The sequence below is a fragment of the Anguilla rostrata genome, chromosome 3, assembly GCF_018555375.3.
Source record: "Anguilla rostrata isolate EN2019 chromosome 3, ASM1855537v3, whole genome shotgun sequence".
Taxonomy (NCBI): Eukaryota; Metazoa; Chordata; class Actinopteri; order Anguilliformes; family Anguillidae; genus Anguilla; species Anguilla rostrata.
In genome coordinates, this window is record NC_057935.1 from 33,408,055 (window position 1) to 33,427,733 (window position 19,679).

The 19,679-nt window shown below is 40.0% G+C and overlaps 1 protein-coding gene across 2 annotated transcripts; it reads right to left on the bottom strand.

The window, feature by feature from the left end:
- Positions 1-125: 125 nt before the first annotated feature.
- Positions 126-16,654, bottom strand: LOC135250675 (acetylcholine receptor subunit alpha-like). 2 transcript variants are annotated; one of them, XM_064327229.1, is made up of 9 exons: positions 16,410-16,654; positions 13,550-13,692; positions 13,413-13,457; positions 13,036-13,145; positions 12,474-12,654; positions 11,567-11,804; positions 9,771-9,994; positions 6,112-6,342; positions 126-960 (listed from the first exon to the last, which is right to left on the bottom strand). In XM_064327229.1, exons 1-9 carry the CDS (start codon positions 16,651-16,653, stop codon positions 829-831), a joined length of 1,548 nt encoding a protein of 515 aa, XP_064183299.1. In that variant the 5' UTR covers position 16,654; the 3' UTR covers positions 126-828. The 2 variants fall into 2 exon arrangements, with proteins under 2 accessions (XP_064183299.1, XP_064183298.1); XM_064327228.1 differs by having other exon boundaries at positions 12,459-12,654; positions 16,410-16,653.
- Positions 16,655-19,679: the final 3,025 nt, after the last annotated feature.

A 19,679-nucleotide genomic window follows, 5' to 3' on the forward strand; every position in this document is an offset into this window, starting at 1 on the left:
ATTTGGTTTAACAGAAGAAAATCCTCAGTCTGTGAAAATTGAAATGTATGGGCAAATATTAACTCTTCACCTCTAAAGCTGAAGCCAACAAGTCTGCAATAGCACAGAAATGTCAAACAAAGTGATTAAATGGTTCTGTCTGCGACTTCAATATTTTATTAATCTCTTGTTTCACGGATTCAAGCAAACAAAACAAAGTAGGAAACATATTTGGCTATATTAAGCATTAATTTGACTTGAAACTCGAAATTTCACCCAGTACTTAACTTATTACAGACTAAACTGCTCTGCTCTCTACTTCCATTTAATGACAAAAAACAATTTGTGGCCAAAGGCTAAGGATGGATTCGGTTTATGTCTGTACCTGCTTTAATGTTGCCAGATAGTTAGCACTCAACCTCACAATACTAATTATTCCCTCAAAAATAAACAAACTCACAATATATGTGCTGAAACCACGGTTGAATAAACTTGATTTTCCTTTACTTTTTCTTGCATAGTGTCCATTCTGTCCTCACTTGGCTTCTGCATATGGGCGAATGAGAACACCAGGCAGGTGCCATAGTATCCCTCGGCCTGTTTAGTCATGAAGAAGTGGATACAAACCTCTACCTCATTTACGGTTAATTAATCCTCAGATTAGCACATTACCTTACTTTAGAGATTGCAGATGAAAAGATGACTAGCATATCTTGATAAATGAAAAGACAGCTTCACTTTGATCCAAGTCCAGTGATGAGGTGGCATGTCCAAAGAATGTATGGGTTTGTACAGGACAAAGGGTAAGGCTCCAGCAGGTTCTCACATGAGTGTGTGTCCCTGGAGGCTCTAGCCCTGCATGTTGAGCTCAATGAGGCGGCCAGCAAACACACCCAGGGTGCCAATGATGCACACGGCCATGAAGACACACAGCAGAATGTGATCCATCACCATGGCAACAAATTTCCACTCCTCTGCAGCCTAGTGAATCAGAGAGCAGACAGTGATTAACGAGTTAAGAGAGAGTCAAAGAACACAGTGAGTGAGAACTTTGGAGAGAGTCAGAGAGCAGAGTGAGTCAGGAGAGAGTCAGAGAGCAGAGTGAGTCAGGAGAGAGTCAGAGAGCAGAGTGAATGAGGAGAGTCAGGAGAGAGTCAAAGAGCAGAGTGAGTGAGGAGAGTCAGGAGAGAGTCAGACAGCAGAGTGAGTGAGGAGAGTCAGGAGAGAGTCAGAGAGCAGAGCGAGTGAGGAGAGTTATGAGTCAGATCACTGAGTGAGTGAGGAGAGTCCAAAATCAGAGTTAATAAGTGAAATAAAATAAAATAAACCAAGCAATCACCAGACTGTGCTGGACTGACTGGTATTTAAATGACACACCATTAAAATCAACCCACTCTGATACCTGAGCACCTATATGACTATGTACACCTGGACCAGGGCAGATATTTGCAGAGGAGCAACACCCAGCCCTGAATCTCCAGCCCATCACCCCTTCAGAGGACCACCACACCACCACCAGGGAACATGACGCACAGCCCAGCCATCACAGTGGAAGGACCCACCCAACAGAGCCCCATCCAGCACAGCCACGCCCAGCACAGCCAGGCCTCAGGACAACGAGTCTGGCATGGTCCGCTACAGATGTGACCTACACCGCACAGCACAGTGGAGGTCACGTCATTCCCATGATATACAGCCCACCTATGCTCAAGTACTTTATGGTAAAAAAAAACGCCCAGACCATCCAGACTTTGGAGAGGAGAGGCAATTATTACAGTTTATCTGTAAGATTATTTGTTAAAAATATATAGTGTCACTGCTTGTTTTTTTGTTATTACTTTCCAAATTCTCTGTATTGCTTTTTATTGTACAAATACATAATCAAAGAAATTGTAATGAGACTTAGATCATTATCAATTAGCTCTTGGTATATTCAGGGTTTGCACTCCTCAACATTTGGATTCGAAGGCAAAGGTGCTGAGATGACACAAACACTCGCTGTCCCCCAAACTGTAGAGATATTTTACTTCCATCTCTAAAACATAAAAATATCAAACATGGCAAAGACTTGGGAGGGGTGGTGATATGATACAGAGAGGACCTATCATCCAGTTTATCTGAAATTAAAAGAGCACCAACATGTGTGGCTAAAATTAAACAAAAACAACATTCCGTGCAATAATGACATACAGTATATTTGCACAGTCTACATTCCCCCCTTTAGTTCTTTGAAAATCTCCCATGGTAATGTCCTATTGATAGGAGATTTAAATACCAGAACAGGATCAGAGAGTGATATAGTGATTCTGCTGGCAACAGTCACATTTTCAGAAGATCTTCTCTAAACCTTACCCCCATCACTACCCAAAGAAAAAGCCTTGACTATACTGTAAATAAAAAATGTGCACCTCTGTCAATCCTTAGGTCTGTACATGCTCAATTGTAGGATCAGAGGGGATTCTTTAGGGAGGTTTACTTGTTCAGCTCTTGGGACTAGTGTAGTTGATTATGCAATCATTGACATGAACCATGAATGCACTTCATTAGTGCATTCACTGTCAGAGCATAGACACCACTTTCAGATCATTGTCAGATAAATGTGTATTTAAAAAAAATTACAGTGACATAAAATTTGAAACATCAATCAGATCACCAGAAACTTATTAACAACTTTCTCTCAAAAACATTTCAACCAAACCAATCTGGCATAAATATGGCTGTAACACAAATCAACAAAATAAATTATAAATCAGCCAATAAAGCAGGTCTTAAAACCAGAAGTTACTAATCTCATCAGAGATCCCAAAAAGAAAAATGGTTTGGTGAGGACTGCATAAGTGTCAGAAAAAGATTATGACACTTACCCAACCAAAAACACCATGAACCACAAAATGTTGAAAATCGTCAAGACTATGCTGAAACACTGAGAGAGTATAAAAAGATTTTAAGACACAAAAAACGTAGTCATTATAGTAAAAACCTCAGAGAAAATGAGGATTGCATTGACCATAATCAGTTCTGGAAACAATGGAACAAATTGAGCAACAATAGTACACAAAATCTCACAAACCCATTTTGAAAACTTTTCAACAAAATTCAACAAATATCACCAAACAGTCTCAATTTGGAACAGAGAAAAATCCAAGACAATCTTATAATCCTAGAATGCACTATCAAAAACAACCAGAATCCAACCGACTACCAAATCTCAATGAAAGAATTAGATGACCAAATAAAAAAACTTAAACATAAAAAAGCTTGTGGCTATGACATTAGGACAGAGATGCTTAAACACAACAAACTGAGCCACAACAGGCCCTGCTCAAATTGCTCAATCTAGTTCTCCAACTAGCTGCTTCCCTAAGAACTGGAGCTAGGGGCGTATTTTCCCAATCCACAAGAGTGGAGACAAATTATACCCTGATAACTATTGAGGCATTTGTGTAAACAGTAATCTGGGAAAGGTTTTCTGCAGTATTGTTAACGCCTGCATACTGGCCTTCCTCACTGAAGACAGTTCTTGAGTAAAGGGCAAACTGGGTTCTACCAAATCACCACACTGCAGATCACATTTACACGCTACACATCCAAATTACACATGTCAAATTAATCAACATGAACACCAACAAAACAAAATACTTTTTTTGCATGCTTTATTGACTTTTAAAAATTGTTTGATTCGACTTGCAAGAAGTTTTATATTATAAGATTCCCCAAAGTGGTGTTGGGGTAAAGTCGATGATATATTTTATTATCAATATATGCAAATAATAAATGTGGAGTAAAAACAACTAGAAATAAAAGAACTGATTTCAGGGATGCCTAAACTTGTCCCTATGGCAGGGATATAACATGTCCCCTACTTTATTTAATGTCTATATAAATGAGTTAGCAGTGTTATTGGAAAAATCCACAGTCTCTGGTCTAACACTGCCTTGATAGTAAAGCCCTAACAGAAAACCCTAAAAAAATAGAAAATAATGATCACCCAAAGAAATGCAAGATCTCAGGAATGCAGACACACATTCATTCTAGGAAAGACCGCCCTAGAACACACCCTGTTTTTGTCTGTTTACCTGGGACTGAAAATCAGTGCCTCAGGAAACTTTGGTCTGGCAGTGAATTCAATAAAAGAGAAGGCCCGAAGATCCTTCTATGCAACCAGAAAACAATTATACCAGATTGATATTCCAATTAGAATTTGGTCAAAAATATTTGCCTGTGTAATCCTCCCAGCTGCTTTATATGGAAACAAAGAATGGGGTCTACTCAATCAGCATGACTACACTAGATAGGAGAAGCGGAAGCCCTACATGCAGAATTCTGCAAAGCAATTCTAAACATCCAAAGAAAAACACCAAACAATGCATGCAGGGCTAAATTAGGATGATTTACCTTGGATATAAACATACAAAAACAGGCATTGAAATTCTGGATGCATCCTTAATCAAGTCCCAAAACAACGCTGCAGTTTCATGCACTTCAAAGCCAAGAGCTGAACCACGAAAAGAGTCCACTAAGTCAGCTGGTACTGAGACTAACTATCTCACACCGAATAATAACATATAATATATCTTAGACCAGCATGGATTCACAAACACAAATCAGAATAAATCATTAAAAATTGTTAAACAAAATAAAACTATTTATCTGGAATATGGGAACAGTCAAACCAAAACACAAAGCAAGATTAATTGCTACCTCGCCCTAAACTGAGAACACAAATTAGCTGAATATATCTTGTTACTGTCCAAGATATGAAGTAGACATTAGTCCTTATCAAGTACAAGCTCAGTGACCACAACCTAGCCATTGAAAAAAAGCAATTGTCACTGTACAACATGTGAGGTTGAAACTGAGGTGCACTTCACTCTAAAATGCTAAAAATATGAGAAAATTAGGGGAAAATATTTAAAGAAATTTAAAAAACATATTCCCAACTTCATAAACTTTGAAGAGAGTGACAAATTGCGAATAGTCCTGTGGAAGGGTCCAACTGTACATAGTGCAGCAAAATATGTGTCTGAATGTCGTACAATGAGACAGTGAGTGACAAAAACATACATCATGAATGAGTGAGGAGAGTCAGGAGAGAGTCAGAGAGCAGAGTGAGTGAGGAAAAGAGAGTCAGAGTGCAGAGTGAGTGAGGAGAGTTAGGAGAGAGTCAGAGGACAGAGTGAGTGAGGAGAGAGTCAGGAGAGAGTCCGAGAACAGAGTGAGTGAGGAGAGTCAGGAGAGAGTCAGAGAACAGAGTGAGTGAGGAGAGAGTCAGGAGAGAGTCAGAGAACAGAGTGAGTGAGGAGAGTCAGGAGAGAGTCCGAGAGCAGAGTGAGTGAGGAGAGAGTCAGGAGAGAGTCTGAGAACAGAGTGAGTGAGGAGAGTCAGGAGAGAGTCCGAGAGCAGAGTGAGTGAGGAGAGTTAGGAGAGTCAGAGAGCAGAGTGAGTGAGGAGAGTCAGGAGAGAGTCAGGAGAGAGTCAGAGAGCAGAGTGAGTGAGGAAAAGAGAGAGTCAGAGAGCAGAGTGAGTGAGGAGAGTCAGAGAGCAGAGTGAGTGAGGAGAGTTAGGAGAGTCAGAGAGCAGAGTGAGTGAGGAGAGTTAGGAGAGTCAGGAGAGAGTAAGAGAGCAGAGTGAGTAAAAAAAGAGAGAGTCAGAGAGCAGAGTGAGTGAGGAAAAGAGAGAGTCAGAGAACAGAGTGAGTGAGGAAAAAGAGTCAGAGGTGCAAGAGAACATGAGAGCAGAGAAATTAAGTGGGCAGTGTCAGGAGTCAAAGATTTGACAGAATCAGAGTCAGAAAGCAGTCAGAAATTAATGTCAGAAAGATGCAAATCAGGAGAGACAGAGAGGGAAGGCGCGTCAGACAGGCAAGAGGTATCACTCATAGTTACATGACAGGACATGATCTCAAAAAACAGGTTTAGACCCTCAGACACTTAGATCTGCTGGGACAACTCTGATTATTGATATGTCAAGCTTGAGTAACTTCTTTGGGTAGTTATTTCTTTAAACTAGCTTAAAATGACACACTGGCAACAAAAGTAAAATATAAATCTAAGTTATAAGCGAAATGACAGGAATCCAATCTCCTTTTCACTATATTGTGAAAGCAACATTTCGAAGGCTAAGGGCTCTTACATTGTTGGACTCCTCATCAGACTTCATGGTTTCGGCAATGTACTTGACACCTTCGATGGCACTGCGGACATCAGGATTCTTGGTGATGGGAGGGTGGAAGGTGGCAGGCATGGGCTTGCCTGAAATTTCTGAGATGTCAAGGTCAGCAGAGTAGATATTCTTCTGTGTCTCCTTGGAGGGCCTTTTCATATTTGAGAAGAACATGAGGTTGGGAATGGTGTCGATGAAAATCTGGAATTAGGAGAGAGTAGTACACTTATATACTAGAATTTCCTCACTAAACAAAGCTGACCATACATTTATTTCACTACTATATTTCCAGTTAATTAATTAAAGGAAAAGAAGGCTCCGCACACCAAAAGACTTTGGAATTTACGCAACCAATTTACATTTGAGTGCATTGATTGAGCGCATCTATACGTGTGTTTATATATATATATATATATATATATATATATATATGTATGTATATACAGTGGGCTCCAGCATTATTGGCACCCTTCATAAATATGCACCAAAAAATGTTAAACTAAAAAAATAATACAGTTATTGACAAGCTTTATTCTTAAATTTTTAAAATAAAAAAATATTTTCCCAAAAAACAGGTTCCACAATTTTTGGCACCCCTGGTTTAATACTTTGTGAAAACATCCCTGGCAAAGATGACAGCCATTAGTTTTTTCCTATAATTTGTGATAAGGTTAGAGGACACATTTGGGGGGATTTTTGACCATTGCTCCATGTAGAACGTTTCAGAATCATTGGGTTTGCGCTTATGGACCACCCCCCCCTTCAGTTCAGACCACAGGTTTTTGTTGGAATTTAAGTCTGGAGACTGAGATGGTCATTGGAAAACATGGATGTTGATCTCACTTAAGCATTTCTGTTTAGATTTTGATGTATGCTTGGAGTCATTGTCCTGCTGGACAATCTACCTATGACCAAGTCCTAGCTTCTTAGCAGAGACAACCAAATTTTCTGCCAAAATGTCCTGGAACTTTGTTGAATTAATTGTGCCATTGATCTAAAATAGTGCCCTGGGACCACTGCCAGCAAAACATCTCCAAAATATCAATGACCCTCCTCCATATTTGACCGTAGGTATGAGGTGCTTCTCCTGTATGCATACCTCTTTTGCCACCAAACATGTTGATGGTGTGTATGGCCAAAACATTCAATTTTGGTCTCATCTAACAATAGCACTCTCTTCCAGTCATAATTCCAATGGCAAACTCCAGATTTTTGGTTTTGTTCATTGTGCTCAGAACGGGCTATCTTCGTGCCACCCTCCCAAAAGTTAGTTGGTATGGAGGTGCCAATGTATGTTTTTTTAAACTTGTTGACCACAAGAAACAACCCAATCTCTGCAATTCCTAAACAGTGATCCTTGGGTTATTAATGGCCTTCACTATCTTCCTCACCGTCCGTGGGGACAACATGCACTTGCTTCCTCTTCCTGGCAAGTTTGCAACCATTCCATATGTTTTACACCTTTTCATTTTTGCCCTTACAGCGCTAAGTGGTATGTTTAACCGTTTATATCCTTTTTTGTACCCATTACCAGACTTGTGACAGTAAATTACCATCGGTTTCTTCTGAATTGACAGTTATTTGTCTTTTCCCATGCTGATGGATGAAACTGGAAGTGATGGAATGCCACAATATAGTTCCTTTAGACTGAGATGAACTATATTAAGTAAAATTGTATTGCCAATTTCATTTTGTTTGATTTTACTTACAATAATTGTTAGGGGTGCCAATAATTATGGCACCTATGGTTTTCAGAAAAAATAAAACATTGAAAGCATGAGAGTAAATGTATTGAAATAAAAGTATATAGTTTTTCCATGTGTTTGAACATAACATATAGATTATTATATGTGTAATTTATTATATGCAGCCTTTTTTCTTCATTTTTATTAAGGGTGCCAATAATTCTGGAGCCCACTGTATATATGATTTCTTTTATGATTATATTCACATATGATAAAGAACATATTTGTATAATATTTCTCATTCGTGTACAGGTCCTGTTCCTGTTCAAAGTTTCTCCAGCAAAAACAAGGAGACACACGTGGTCTAAGCAGAATGAGAAATAAACATAGGCTTGTTTTTGAACATTTCGCCTTAAGAATATCTGGGAGAAAAACCGTCTCTAACTCAAACAAAAATTCAGTTTAGCAAGAGAATGAGGAAAGCCACAGGCCAGAACACGGTGAACACTGTTGCTCTTAGAAACAAGACAGAACATGACCAAACAATGAGGCCACAGTTAAGTGCACACTCCACTTCCTTTCCTGAAGATACAAGATATTCTGAAGTACAGAGCCTCCGCACGCTTGAGATCAGAATTCTAGAGAAGTACTAATATATCAACAGTAGGTGGAAGCATAGTGCAAGACATTCTTAGTGGGCTTGCATCAGCAAGCCCACTCTTGATATCTTTCATACTTTTTTATTATCTGCACTTTCCGCCCAATTTGTCTAGCTCTAACTAGTCCTACAGGTTTTGCACTACATTTAAACTTTTTACACCAAAATGACCAACTAGTTCCAGACATTTTTGCTTGTATTCATATTTTTTAAATATTCAAAACTTTTTGAAATATTCAACTTTTTGTGAGCAATTTTTCCCCATAGGAAAGCATTGTAAAATGTTAATTTAGGCGCCCTCTAGAGTCCACAAAACATATTGCTCATACCCATCGGTAAGCAAGCCCACACAATTCCTTCAGGAATTGTAACCTTTTTAGTTCCTTTATTCTTTTCCCTGTTTCTCAGTTTTAAATGCCCAGCTGCATTCCCAGGCAAAGCTCATTGCTGCAGCCTCATCAGCTGTGCTGAATGCAGGCAAGCATGAGCTCTCCCCCAGAACACATGAGAGCAGCTGCTGTTTCTTTACAGTCTGCAGTCCACCAGCTGAGCCTGCGCATTGAGTCACGGGAGACGTTTCATATGCAGCCTGCGCAAGCAGCCTGCGGGTGCCCAGTTGTCTAGAGGGGTGAGACACAGTGAAACACAGTCCTAAGCAAACTGAATCCCTCCCTTATGGGTGACATCGGTATACACCATTCTATAGGGCAGGCCACTATAGCTGGCATATGGTCTATGGTCTGGACTCCATACCAGAAGGGAGCTAGGAATTATATTCTTTCCTTTCAGTAATAAAATGAACAAGTTACTCATTTTTTACATAAGCAAACATTAGATGTCTGATGTAGCTGTCACTGAAAGTTGGGTGACAATGGAACAGATGCAGCACAACTGAACAGGAGATCAATCAATAAATGGTTTGAATAAAATATTCATAATAATATGTAATAAATTACATATAGTGCAATGTAATCACCCATAAAAATATACCATACTGATACCTTGTAAAATTGCATAAAAATCATAACATAATAGTACGTCTAGCTAAATGACCTCTAAATGAAAGTGCTCAGCCATTGACTGTCACTCATTTTAGTCACCAGACCCTGAAAAAAGAGAAAACTACATGATTACAGTCTGAAATATAATTTGACATTTATAGTATACTAAAATAAAAAGGCAACAGTAGATAAATCTGACTCAGTCAGGATATAGTAAGTAAGTAATCCCTTCCTCTCTGTCCCAGGGAGCCCATGGATAGTTGGCACCATGGCCGCTGTACCCACCTTGCGCACCCACTGTGGCATGGTGTGGGTGCTGGGGGAGCGGTGATGGGTGTTGATGATGACAACAGTGATGATGATGGCAGCGATGACAAAGACCATGGTGAAGAGCATGTACTTCCCAATGAGTGGCACTGCACTTGAGGTGGAGGGGATGAGCTCCACAATGACCAGCAGGAACACAGTCAGGGACAGCAGAACAGAGATGCTGAGAGTCATCTTCTCTCCTGGACAAGTGAGAGATGATTGATAGTGAGTGACTACTTATGGTTTGCATAAGGCAAGCCCCTAGGACAGAGTCTACTGCACACTGACCAAGCCTTGCACTGCAACCTGTTCACTGCTGCTGCAGGAGGGTAATTCTGATTGTGATGGGGCGGGGGTCCAAACAAAGGGGGGAAAATTTTTTTAATGTGCATTGTGTCCATGATAGTCGACAGACACCCTCGACTATAACAAATAAGTAATAACATTTCACTCACAATCATTTACTTGCCAGTCCGCACTTAAGATCATTGGATGATTGATCAGAATCACTGTAAATCCACAGTGAGGCAGAAAGAACTAGCACTTCTATCACTTGTTTATTTTTTCATGTGTTGTATACCAGGGTTTTTTTCAGTGTGGAATCTTATGTTTATGTGGGCAAATATGTTTACATGGTGCAGTTATATGGACCTGCAGTGATTACACCACAACAAGCACAACCTCCACAAGCCTTCCACAGCTTGAGCCAGAAGAAGGCACTCTCATCAGGATGGTCAAACAGAAACAAAATATGGGCTTTAAATCAACACAAGTTTTTTTTTTTTTTTAATAGCAAGGGCTAAATTCAGCTTTACGATGAGGACTTCTGTGAATGCACAAGAAGCTCTTGATTTCATGGGTCCTTTAATTTCATAGTTTTTCATAGTTCAACTCATCTGTGCTTAGAGAATCTGAGTGGGATCTGCCACCTACACCGATGAACAAACACTGAATAATTTAGAGCACAAAGTGCATGAAGTGGCTGGGTACTGACAGCACACCACATGCCTGTTAAAAAAGTCTTCCGATTCCGACAGCCATAAAACTGGAGGCATTCAAATGGACAGAAAAATCACTGCGGTCGGATCACTGGTTTGATCAGTATGGTCAGAGATCATTAACAAGCATGGCTACACTGAAGCATTCAGACTAGGAGGAGCTGTCAGACATGTATTATAGATCAATAGATGGGCCTTCTCACAGACAGGGCACAGCAGTGGGCAGTGAAAGGATGAAGCAGGCCTCCAAGTTGGCCCAGAACAGGCATGGCCTCATTAATGTTAGAGCAGAGGCAGGGAGCGAACAGGCCAGCTCTAAGTGGATATGCTACTGTGAGCCCACATTACAATGAAAACATATGGCTTACTGTATACTGAAGAACCTATGAATCACAAGTCACTGCAAGCCATAGAAAAATATTATGCAGTTGTTTTCTTTTAAACAGCAACATGAATGATCCCTCTGAGATGTTTACAGATTTTCTATACAGACCAAATATTCAGCTCTGTACCATTAATGTTGAACGTGAAAAATGTCTTTACCACTGCAGAAATGCAGAGAACTCTGATTAAAGGCTTGTTATTAATATACATGATTGGCATGGTGGAATATTCTTAATTGACCTTTATTATCCACCACCCCACACCCTGTGCTGTGGTGCTCACATTTCAATTTCCCTGCTTTTTAAGCTTTGGCAGCTCTTACTTTCACTCACATTTTTCAAACTAACCATAATCTGAGATGTGCGGTCGATTTTCATGATGGGAACCTACCAGAGTCTGTAGGTAGGTAGAAGACCAGGCCAGTAAGGAACGAGAAAAGCATGCAGGGGGTGATGACGTTGACGATGAAGTAGAGGGGCAGGCGGAGCAGGAGGAAGTGGTAGGTGATGTCCAGGTACGGCGTGTCGGGGCAGCAGCTGTAGTACACCCAGTGCTTCCAGCCACGGTAGTCCTTCATTACCCACTCACCACTCTCCATGAAGTTACTCAGGTCAGGCCTTTCACCATCCTGGGAGACAGGGAGAGCAGAGGCGCCGTGGACACGTACACTACGACTGCAGAAGTAGACGCCACCTCTCCTACACACAGGTGCTTTGTCAGGACTGTAATAACACCTGGCTAACTAAGCAATGAATGTGAGAATGTTGTATTCTGGCATTAACATTATACATAGAAATTCTATATTCAGGTTAGATGTTCAGCTCTTACGTTCCTTCCTTCCTCTGTGTGTACACTTTCCTCTTCCTGGAGGTTTCCTCTTGGTAACCATGTCTGTCTTGCTATGTCAGAAATGTATGGTCTGTCTCCAACCATGCCCGTTTATGAATATTTATAATGAGTCAGACATTTTTTTGCTTCAATTATGGCAGAGACAGAACTATCAGTGATAAATACATGGAGCTGAATATCTAGTCAGTGATATCTATGGTTGTATCCTCTGCTTAAAGCTCATGTAAACTGGCAGGAGCCTACGATAGAAACAAGTAATGAAGGGGGATATCAAGAACTAAAAACAATGCAACAAAATAGGCACTTTAGATTTTGGCTGATTTATCCCATCATAGACTGGTTTAGAGATCTGGATTTACATTCTTCACCTCCTGCTCCCTGGAGCCCCTAAACAGGTTGCTGACAGAAAACAGATTTTTCAGCGGACAATTACCGGCTCAATGCTAACCAAGTTGCCATCATATGTCCAGGTTCCCAGTTTCATAGAGCAGTTCTGCACGTCAAAGGGGAAGTACAGCACAATGATCTCGCAGTAGCTCTTAAAGATGGCAGGTGGATTCCATGTGATCATGCCCGTGTACTCCAGCAGAACTTTGGTCTTGTGTACAATGGCAAAGTCACCATCAGCACTGCGGGACAGACAAGCAGACATATCAGCACAACAGTGGTACAACTAGTGCTAGAAATGGCACCATTGTCACAGCATCCACTCACACCGGCCAATCAGGGAACAGGCCAACTGAGGTTGTTGTGGTGAGGGGCTGTTGTCAAGCTGAAACAGCAGTGTTACATGCAGCACATTTTAGAGGGAGAGCATGTGATCTAGAGGACTGATTTAGCCTTAGCCAGAATGAAATCTGATTTATGTTACTCAAAAGTGGCAAAGAGTAGCAAAGAGTCATATGCTGAGGGAATCTCTTCAACTAGTCACTGTAGGACTGTGTGCTGGCCTGACTTGCATCACGGGAATTTAAAAACAACATTCAGGCAAAGCATAGGTCAGTTCTTACTTGTTATAGAGAACAATGTCTGGATACCAAATGTCAGTGGAGGGAACTCTGATCTTTTTAATTCCACCATAATCACTTGGGTCCCATCGTAAATTCACATCTTCCCATTTCTGTAAATATATCATACAAAGGTTGATGTATGCCTACATTTAAAAAAGTAATGAGACTGAAAAAGAAGAGAACAGTCCACAAATAAAATTCTGCTACATCTCCCTTTGACTAATTTTATTTAAATCAAAAACTTTCAAGACAAGGCATGGATTCCTTCCAAGATGTTTTTACCTTCATCCTGAAAACATATGCCTAATAGCCAATAGGCTGCTGCTGATCAGCTTCTAACTATTTGCACACTGTTCAGTAGCAAAGATAATAACAACCTGTTTCAGTCGCACATTACTGGTAACAATCTGGTTGACTTCATCCTGTTGGTAGAGGAAAGAGGTTAGGTGTAAAAAAGGCAGTAAGAGCAGAGTATAAAGATAAAGTATCTTGGTTGCTGCACTATATTTCGTACCACACTGATGAGTTGGATGAGCTGCAGGCCCACAGTAACTTTCACTGCATCCTTATAGTGATTGACAGGACGCACAACTTTGTTGTAGTTTGAGAACAGGTCACTGACCAGGCGAGTCTCATCTTCTGAGCATTGGACAGATCCTATGAGAGACATCACAGAGGTCAGCACTACACACAGGCACTTCCTCTCTCCTGAGTTGCTCATGGTGCTGTAACTGCTGTTACAGATACTGGTCTATTATCAGTTTAGTTTGTTTACGTGCACAAGTTAAAAACAACTGTAACTGGAGATTCATCTATAGTGATATAAAGCCCAAAAGTACCCAAAACTTTTAGTCCCAGGAACTACTTTTCAAGGAACTAAAAGGTTCCTTCAGCCCATGGTTGTCTGCGTTTCCACCGCGGTCTAAAGTCCCGCGAAGATTAGGCAAATTAGCCCACTGACGTATGAAAAAGCGACGTTGTCGTCGGTCCATCTGTCCCATGATTTCTTCTGTAACCCCATACTACCACCGAAGTAGCCTACATTATTTTCTAATAACCGGGACAGCCCGGAGGGGTTTATTCCACTTATATACAATGGGCTACCAACAATGACTGTATATGATTACTTTTGTATTTATTGATTTTTATCGATTTAATCACCTGGAATTGAAATATTCTTCTGCAGCCGTTTGGGCATATTTTACCGTTGTCAAGCAAAAATGTTGTTGGTAGTTGAACTTGGACCGTTGTTATGCAACAAATAGTATATAACAGGCCAATAGTCAGATTGTAACTGTTTTATATATCCTCTCAAACACATTCATTATGTTTTTATGCAAACATTCACTTTCATGTCTTGACATCCGAGGCGACAGCATGCATTCACATTTCCAATATAACTGGCAACAACAGCAGAAAACATGCACACGTTGTAAACAATTTGCTGTTTGATTACTTTCTCATCGTCAATTCCATATAGGCTAATCGCAAAATGACAAGAATAGAACGAAAACTCTGATTTGCGTGAAAATTTAAATTAGCAGTGGTACAGCCACCATTTGCTTTCCTTCGAAGTTACTGCTAGCCGAGCAGCGAAGTGTGCCCTCCAGATGCGAACCATGCACCATAAATTAGTCCATCACCAATGTGAATTACGCAGAACTACCGCATACCTCACATAATTGTATCAAACGTTTTGAGTCAATTACAACGGGCTAACAAAGAAAATCCGGAAGAAAATATTCAGCAACCGAATTAATCCGTTTGAATGTTTTGGTACGTAATATGCTGTCCCAGCACGAATGCTTAGCATTTTATAAAACGAATACTAAAGCAAGAAAAGAACAGAAGAGTACACGTTATAATTCCAAGACGTTGGCAGGGCTATAACCAAAACTAGGCTACTGCGCCGCATAACATACAAGTTTGATTTGAAGTTATTATGAAAATAAATTGGTTTGCGGCTGCATATTTTCAAACATGGCGGTTGAAAATAAATACAAAAAAATGCTGCGAGTACTCGACCAATCAGAAATGTTCAGCGCTGCAAGCTCCACCCAAAAGGTTCCTGTACTTTCGGAAAGTACTACCCCCCGAGCAGGAACTTTTTGGGGGGTAAAATAAAGCCCCAGGAACTAAATTTAGACCCTAGTTCCTGCGGTGGAAACGCACTGAGTTCCTCAAAAGGTTCCTAGTTCCGGGGTAAAGTTCCTGCGGTGGAAACGCGGCTTAAGTTCAGGATAGGTGAGAGAACTTCCTGTGCCACTATCACAATGCCATTGTCTCCCCAGGATTCTTATTTATGCTGTGGCATAAAGTATCACCACTGCACCTCACAGCCTGTATCCAGAGTTCCTGAAGGACAAGCATTTTGCCTCCTCAGCAAAATGGCAAAATTCATAAGCACTGCAGTGCTGTTGAAAACAGCAACCACAAAACAGGCTTGTGCATAAGGAGGATATACCTACAATTTTAAATGAACATTGTAAACTGGGAGAGAACGTTACAGAAAATAAGGCCGGGGGGTATGGACATGCTTGTACTTTTGCGGTAGGTGGACGCGACAAAAATGTCCCTCATTACATTATACAACAGAATGATGCAGCCTCCTCAACTTGTCGTAGCGATAGTCTTGCAAATTTGTGTTTAATAACTGAATACGGGTTGTTAGCCTGCTACTACCTCGCCATGCGTTTGCAACTACATTTGACAGCCGTTTCAGATAGCATTACTGGTAAGCATCTGCTATTTCCGCCCCGAGTTTAACCCAAGCTGAAGTTGCAGGTCCGGTTTCGTCCTGGAAGTGACTTTGAAACGATAGGCTGCCACGCGAGTAGTAATTAAGGATTGAGTAGACGCTATCTGAGACAACTGGGAAATGAAACAACCCATGGAAACCACAAGGTGGTAGTTGGTATTAAATGTGGCTGCTAATGCCAAAAACGTAGCCTAACATGAACGCTGTGATGTGCAGCGCCTCGCAGTGTTTAGAAATAGCACAGCAAACAGAACACATGCTCCTGTCAATCAAGACACTCGAAGACGGCAGCGCATTTAATATATTTAGTTAACATAGCTTTTCCGTAGTTTTCGTTGATAAATAACGTGATATTGTCGTTAGTTCTTAATGTACTTTGTTGACGTTGCCAGCTAAGCAACGACGTAGGTCATTGTAACATGCTAGCCTACATTTTATGAAGTAGGTTATGTTTCATTTGGACTACGGAGAAAATTGTTGACAGCATTGAAAAATAAAAAAGTCAATATAATCAACGTCTGTGACAGGTAAATACATTACTGGGGAACTGCTAGCACGAGAGGCCTATATGGTATTATCAAATATACTGGACGCATAAACATGCAGTTTAGCCTACCTGTTAGGATTATAAGAGGAACCACTCCGTATAGCAGATATAGCAAATTCATTGCGCAGATTAAAAAAAAAAAAAAAACTGATTTCAATAACTGAATAATAAGAATCCTGGAAAAAGTATTCAACACAGTATGAATAGCCGTGTCTGCGGAGTCCTCACTGTCAGCCTCCGCTTGGAATGACTTGAACAGCACTGTACACAAACACCATGCTTCCCAGCACAGCTGATGATGGCTTGATGCCATTGAGACAACTCGGACAAATGCTCCCAGTGATTTATACATACATATGGGCATAGGCTATAGCATATGAGTAGGACAAATAGTTTACTGACGTGGAAAGGGATGATGAACATTTTCTCATATGGGTAGCTTTCTTAAACGCGTAGACATTTTTAGCTTTTCTGTCACTTGCAGGAGATAAGGTGAAAGAAAACAGGCTAGCCTACATTGCAAAAACTACCAAAGGAAAGAAAACCATTTTAAAAGTTAAATCAGAGGTTGTGAAAAAATTAACTAGTGGTCACCTTTCCATAAATCGTGTTACACACATTTGTCATCCCGGTTTGGAGTTGTTGTTAATTGAAATGTCGCGGGCATATTTTATTCGTCGATGGTGGGGAGACAAAGTAGGCTAAAGGTTGAGGGGAAATGTATAGTCCTCAGCAATGTGCAACCTCTCTGAATTAGCCTATAGGTGGCTCGAAACTACGAGGCTTTGAAAATGAACCCTATGGAGAGTTGGTTTTTTGGAATTTTTTTTTTTTTTTTTTCAAAATTCTAAGTCAGTGTTGTAGAACACCATTGCTTTCATTTACCATCAGTTACATCAGTAGGCTATTAGAATGTTCTGTTATGAACATTCTAATAAAATGTTTGTGATCTCTCACCACGCTGTTGTAGGCCAATTGTAGTGTAATGAAGGTGAATGAAAATGTTCACAAATCATGCAATAAAGAAAGCCATTTATTTTCACATAGGCTAGATATCTGGAAATAAGATTTCCCTACATTGACATTTGGCATCCTGACATTGTTCTCTATAACAAGTAAGAATTGGCCTATGCTTTGCCTGAATGTTGTTTTTAAATTCCTGTGATGCAAGTCAGGCCAGCACACAGTCCTACAGTGACTAGTTGAAGAGATTCCCTCAGCATATGACTCTTTGCTACTCTTTGCCACTTTTGAATAACATAAATCAGATTTCATTCTGGCTAAGGCTAAATCAGTCCTCTAGGTCACATGCTCTCCCTCTACCATGTGCTGCATGTAACACTGCTGTTTCAGCTTGACAACAGCCCCTCACCACAACAACCTCAGTTGGGCTATTCCCTGATTGGCCGGAGTGAGTGGATGCTGTGACAATGGTGCCATTTCTAGCACTAGTTGTACCAGTTCTGCTGGAGTACACAGGCATGATCACATGGAATCTACCTGCCCTCTTTAAGAGCTACTGCGAGATCATTGTGCTGTACTTTGACGTGCAGAACTGCTCTATGAAACTGGATTGGCTATAGCCTACCACGGTTCATTAATGAAGGTAACATTAAGCACGTTAACTATTCGTGTTTTCACATTTTATTTCCTACCTCTGCACCCGATTGACCATTGGAATATTAGTTTTAAAAGAAAAAAAAATTGACCAACATTTCTTCCTAGTTTATTTATGTATTATGTGTGGAAAGTGTCATTCACGTGATATGGGTCAAAGATAAACTTTACTCTATTCAAGATAGAAATAACACAGTTTAATGCAAAAGTATTGGAACATTTGCATCAGATTGGTTGTTTTTCCTCTGTACAAATGAAATTTGTATTTTAAATCAAACAATGACTACGAGGCAAAATTCACAACGTCTGCATTTATTTCACATGTTCTTTTAAACAGACATTGAACTATATCACGACAATGGCATTCAACGAGCCCCCAGTTCCAAGTCAGCATATGCATTGGGAAAAATGACCATCAGCTCAAATTTCATAGGTTTACCATATTACAATAATCATTTTAAAAAGGACAGTGTCCGGACGTGGGTTATGTCCATATTCAAATTCAAATTCAAATGGCTTTATTGGCATGACGTAACACTGTACATATTGCCAAAGCAAGCGTTTAAACATTGAAAAGCTAAACATTAATTAGAAAATATACTACAGTAAATAGTAGAAAATATAGTGGATGGAAGTATAAAATAAATATAGTCATAAAAAAAGCTGATTGTTAATATCAGCACAAAACAAAACAAATAAACTGTCATCAAATATAACAGCAACAATGTGTGTCAGGCAGGGCTTAAATTGGGGGTGGACGCAGGTGGACGGTGTCCACCCACCTTTGGTAAATAAATAAATAAATAAATAAATAATTTTGACCGGTTGTTTTACAAATAACTATGACAATCTAGAAGCGGATGCGGTAGGTAATTTCATTAACATGTAATTTCATCTATGCAACATTTTGAAGAGAGATGAATAAACAGACCACATGAACGCTGGCTATTCTTAACGGCAACTTTGATTGCCTGAGCAAAATCAGCAGGTTGCTGGTCAGCAGCTAAACTAGGATTGAATATTTCCAACATACATCATGTTTTATTCAGCGGCGACTGGTCAGCTGGAAATTGGTGGGGCGCAAAACTTTCCTTTAAACTAATCATTGAATTCAACCTGTTTTCATTAGTAATTTTCCTTTATAATCAAGCATGCCAACGACCGGATTAATCAAATGGCAAGTAGCCTAACACACAGCGTCTTCATACCGTGTTAGGGGGCTTAAATCATAAATTCAATTTATCTGTTAAAAATCTGTTTTAATCACCAAGTAGTCTACACTTAACAAAGATACACCAGTCTGTTATCTACCGTGTTAGCTTTCAGAATAACCATCAAAAACAAAACCTGCACTTCAATTTTGTTTACAATATATGCATTATGTTTGCCATGAATATGAGTGCGGAGAAAGAAGTGCATGTATCCGCAAATAATGTTGATTAAAAATGTGCACAATTTCGTACTGTAAATGAAAATAAATGTAGGCTATAAGGCCTAGGCTACTCGCTAAAACTGCCTATTTGGGAACAGCTGGCTATATATGATAGTATTGAGTAGCCTATTTTGTCGATTAATTGTATTGATACTCAAGGAAAAAAAGATTCCACCACTGCTTAGTGATTAAAACGGATTTTTCTAAATTGCATTTATCATTTAATCTCCCTAACACAATGCGAAGAAGCTGTGTCCCTTTCCAATTGATTAGTCAGATGTTTGCATGCT

Bases quoted from the DNA above. Each gene is read 5' to 3' on its own strand.
- LOC135250675 (XM_064327228.1), bottom strand. From the start codon at position 16,653: ATGGCATCAAGCCATCATCAGCTGTGCTGGGAAGCATGGTGTTTGTGT. The intron at 13,693-16,409 runs GTAGGCTAAACT...TGTCTCTCATAG, and splicing joins TCCTCTTATAATCCTAACAG to GATCTGTCCAATGCTCAGAA. The intron at 9,995-11,566 runs GTAGGTTCCCAT...TCACTTGTCCAG, and splicing joins CTACCTACCTACAGACTCTG to GAGAGAAGATGACTCTCAGC.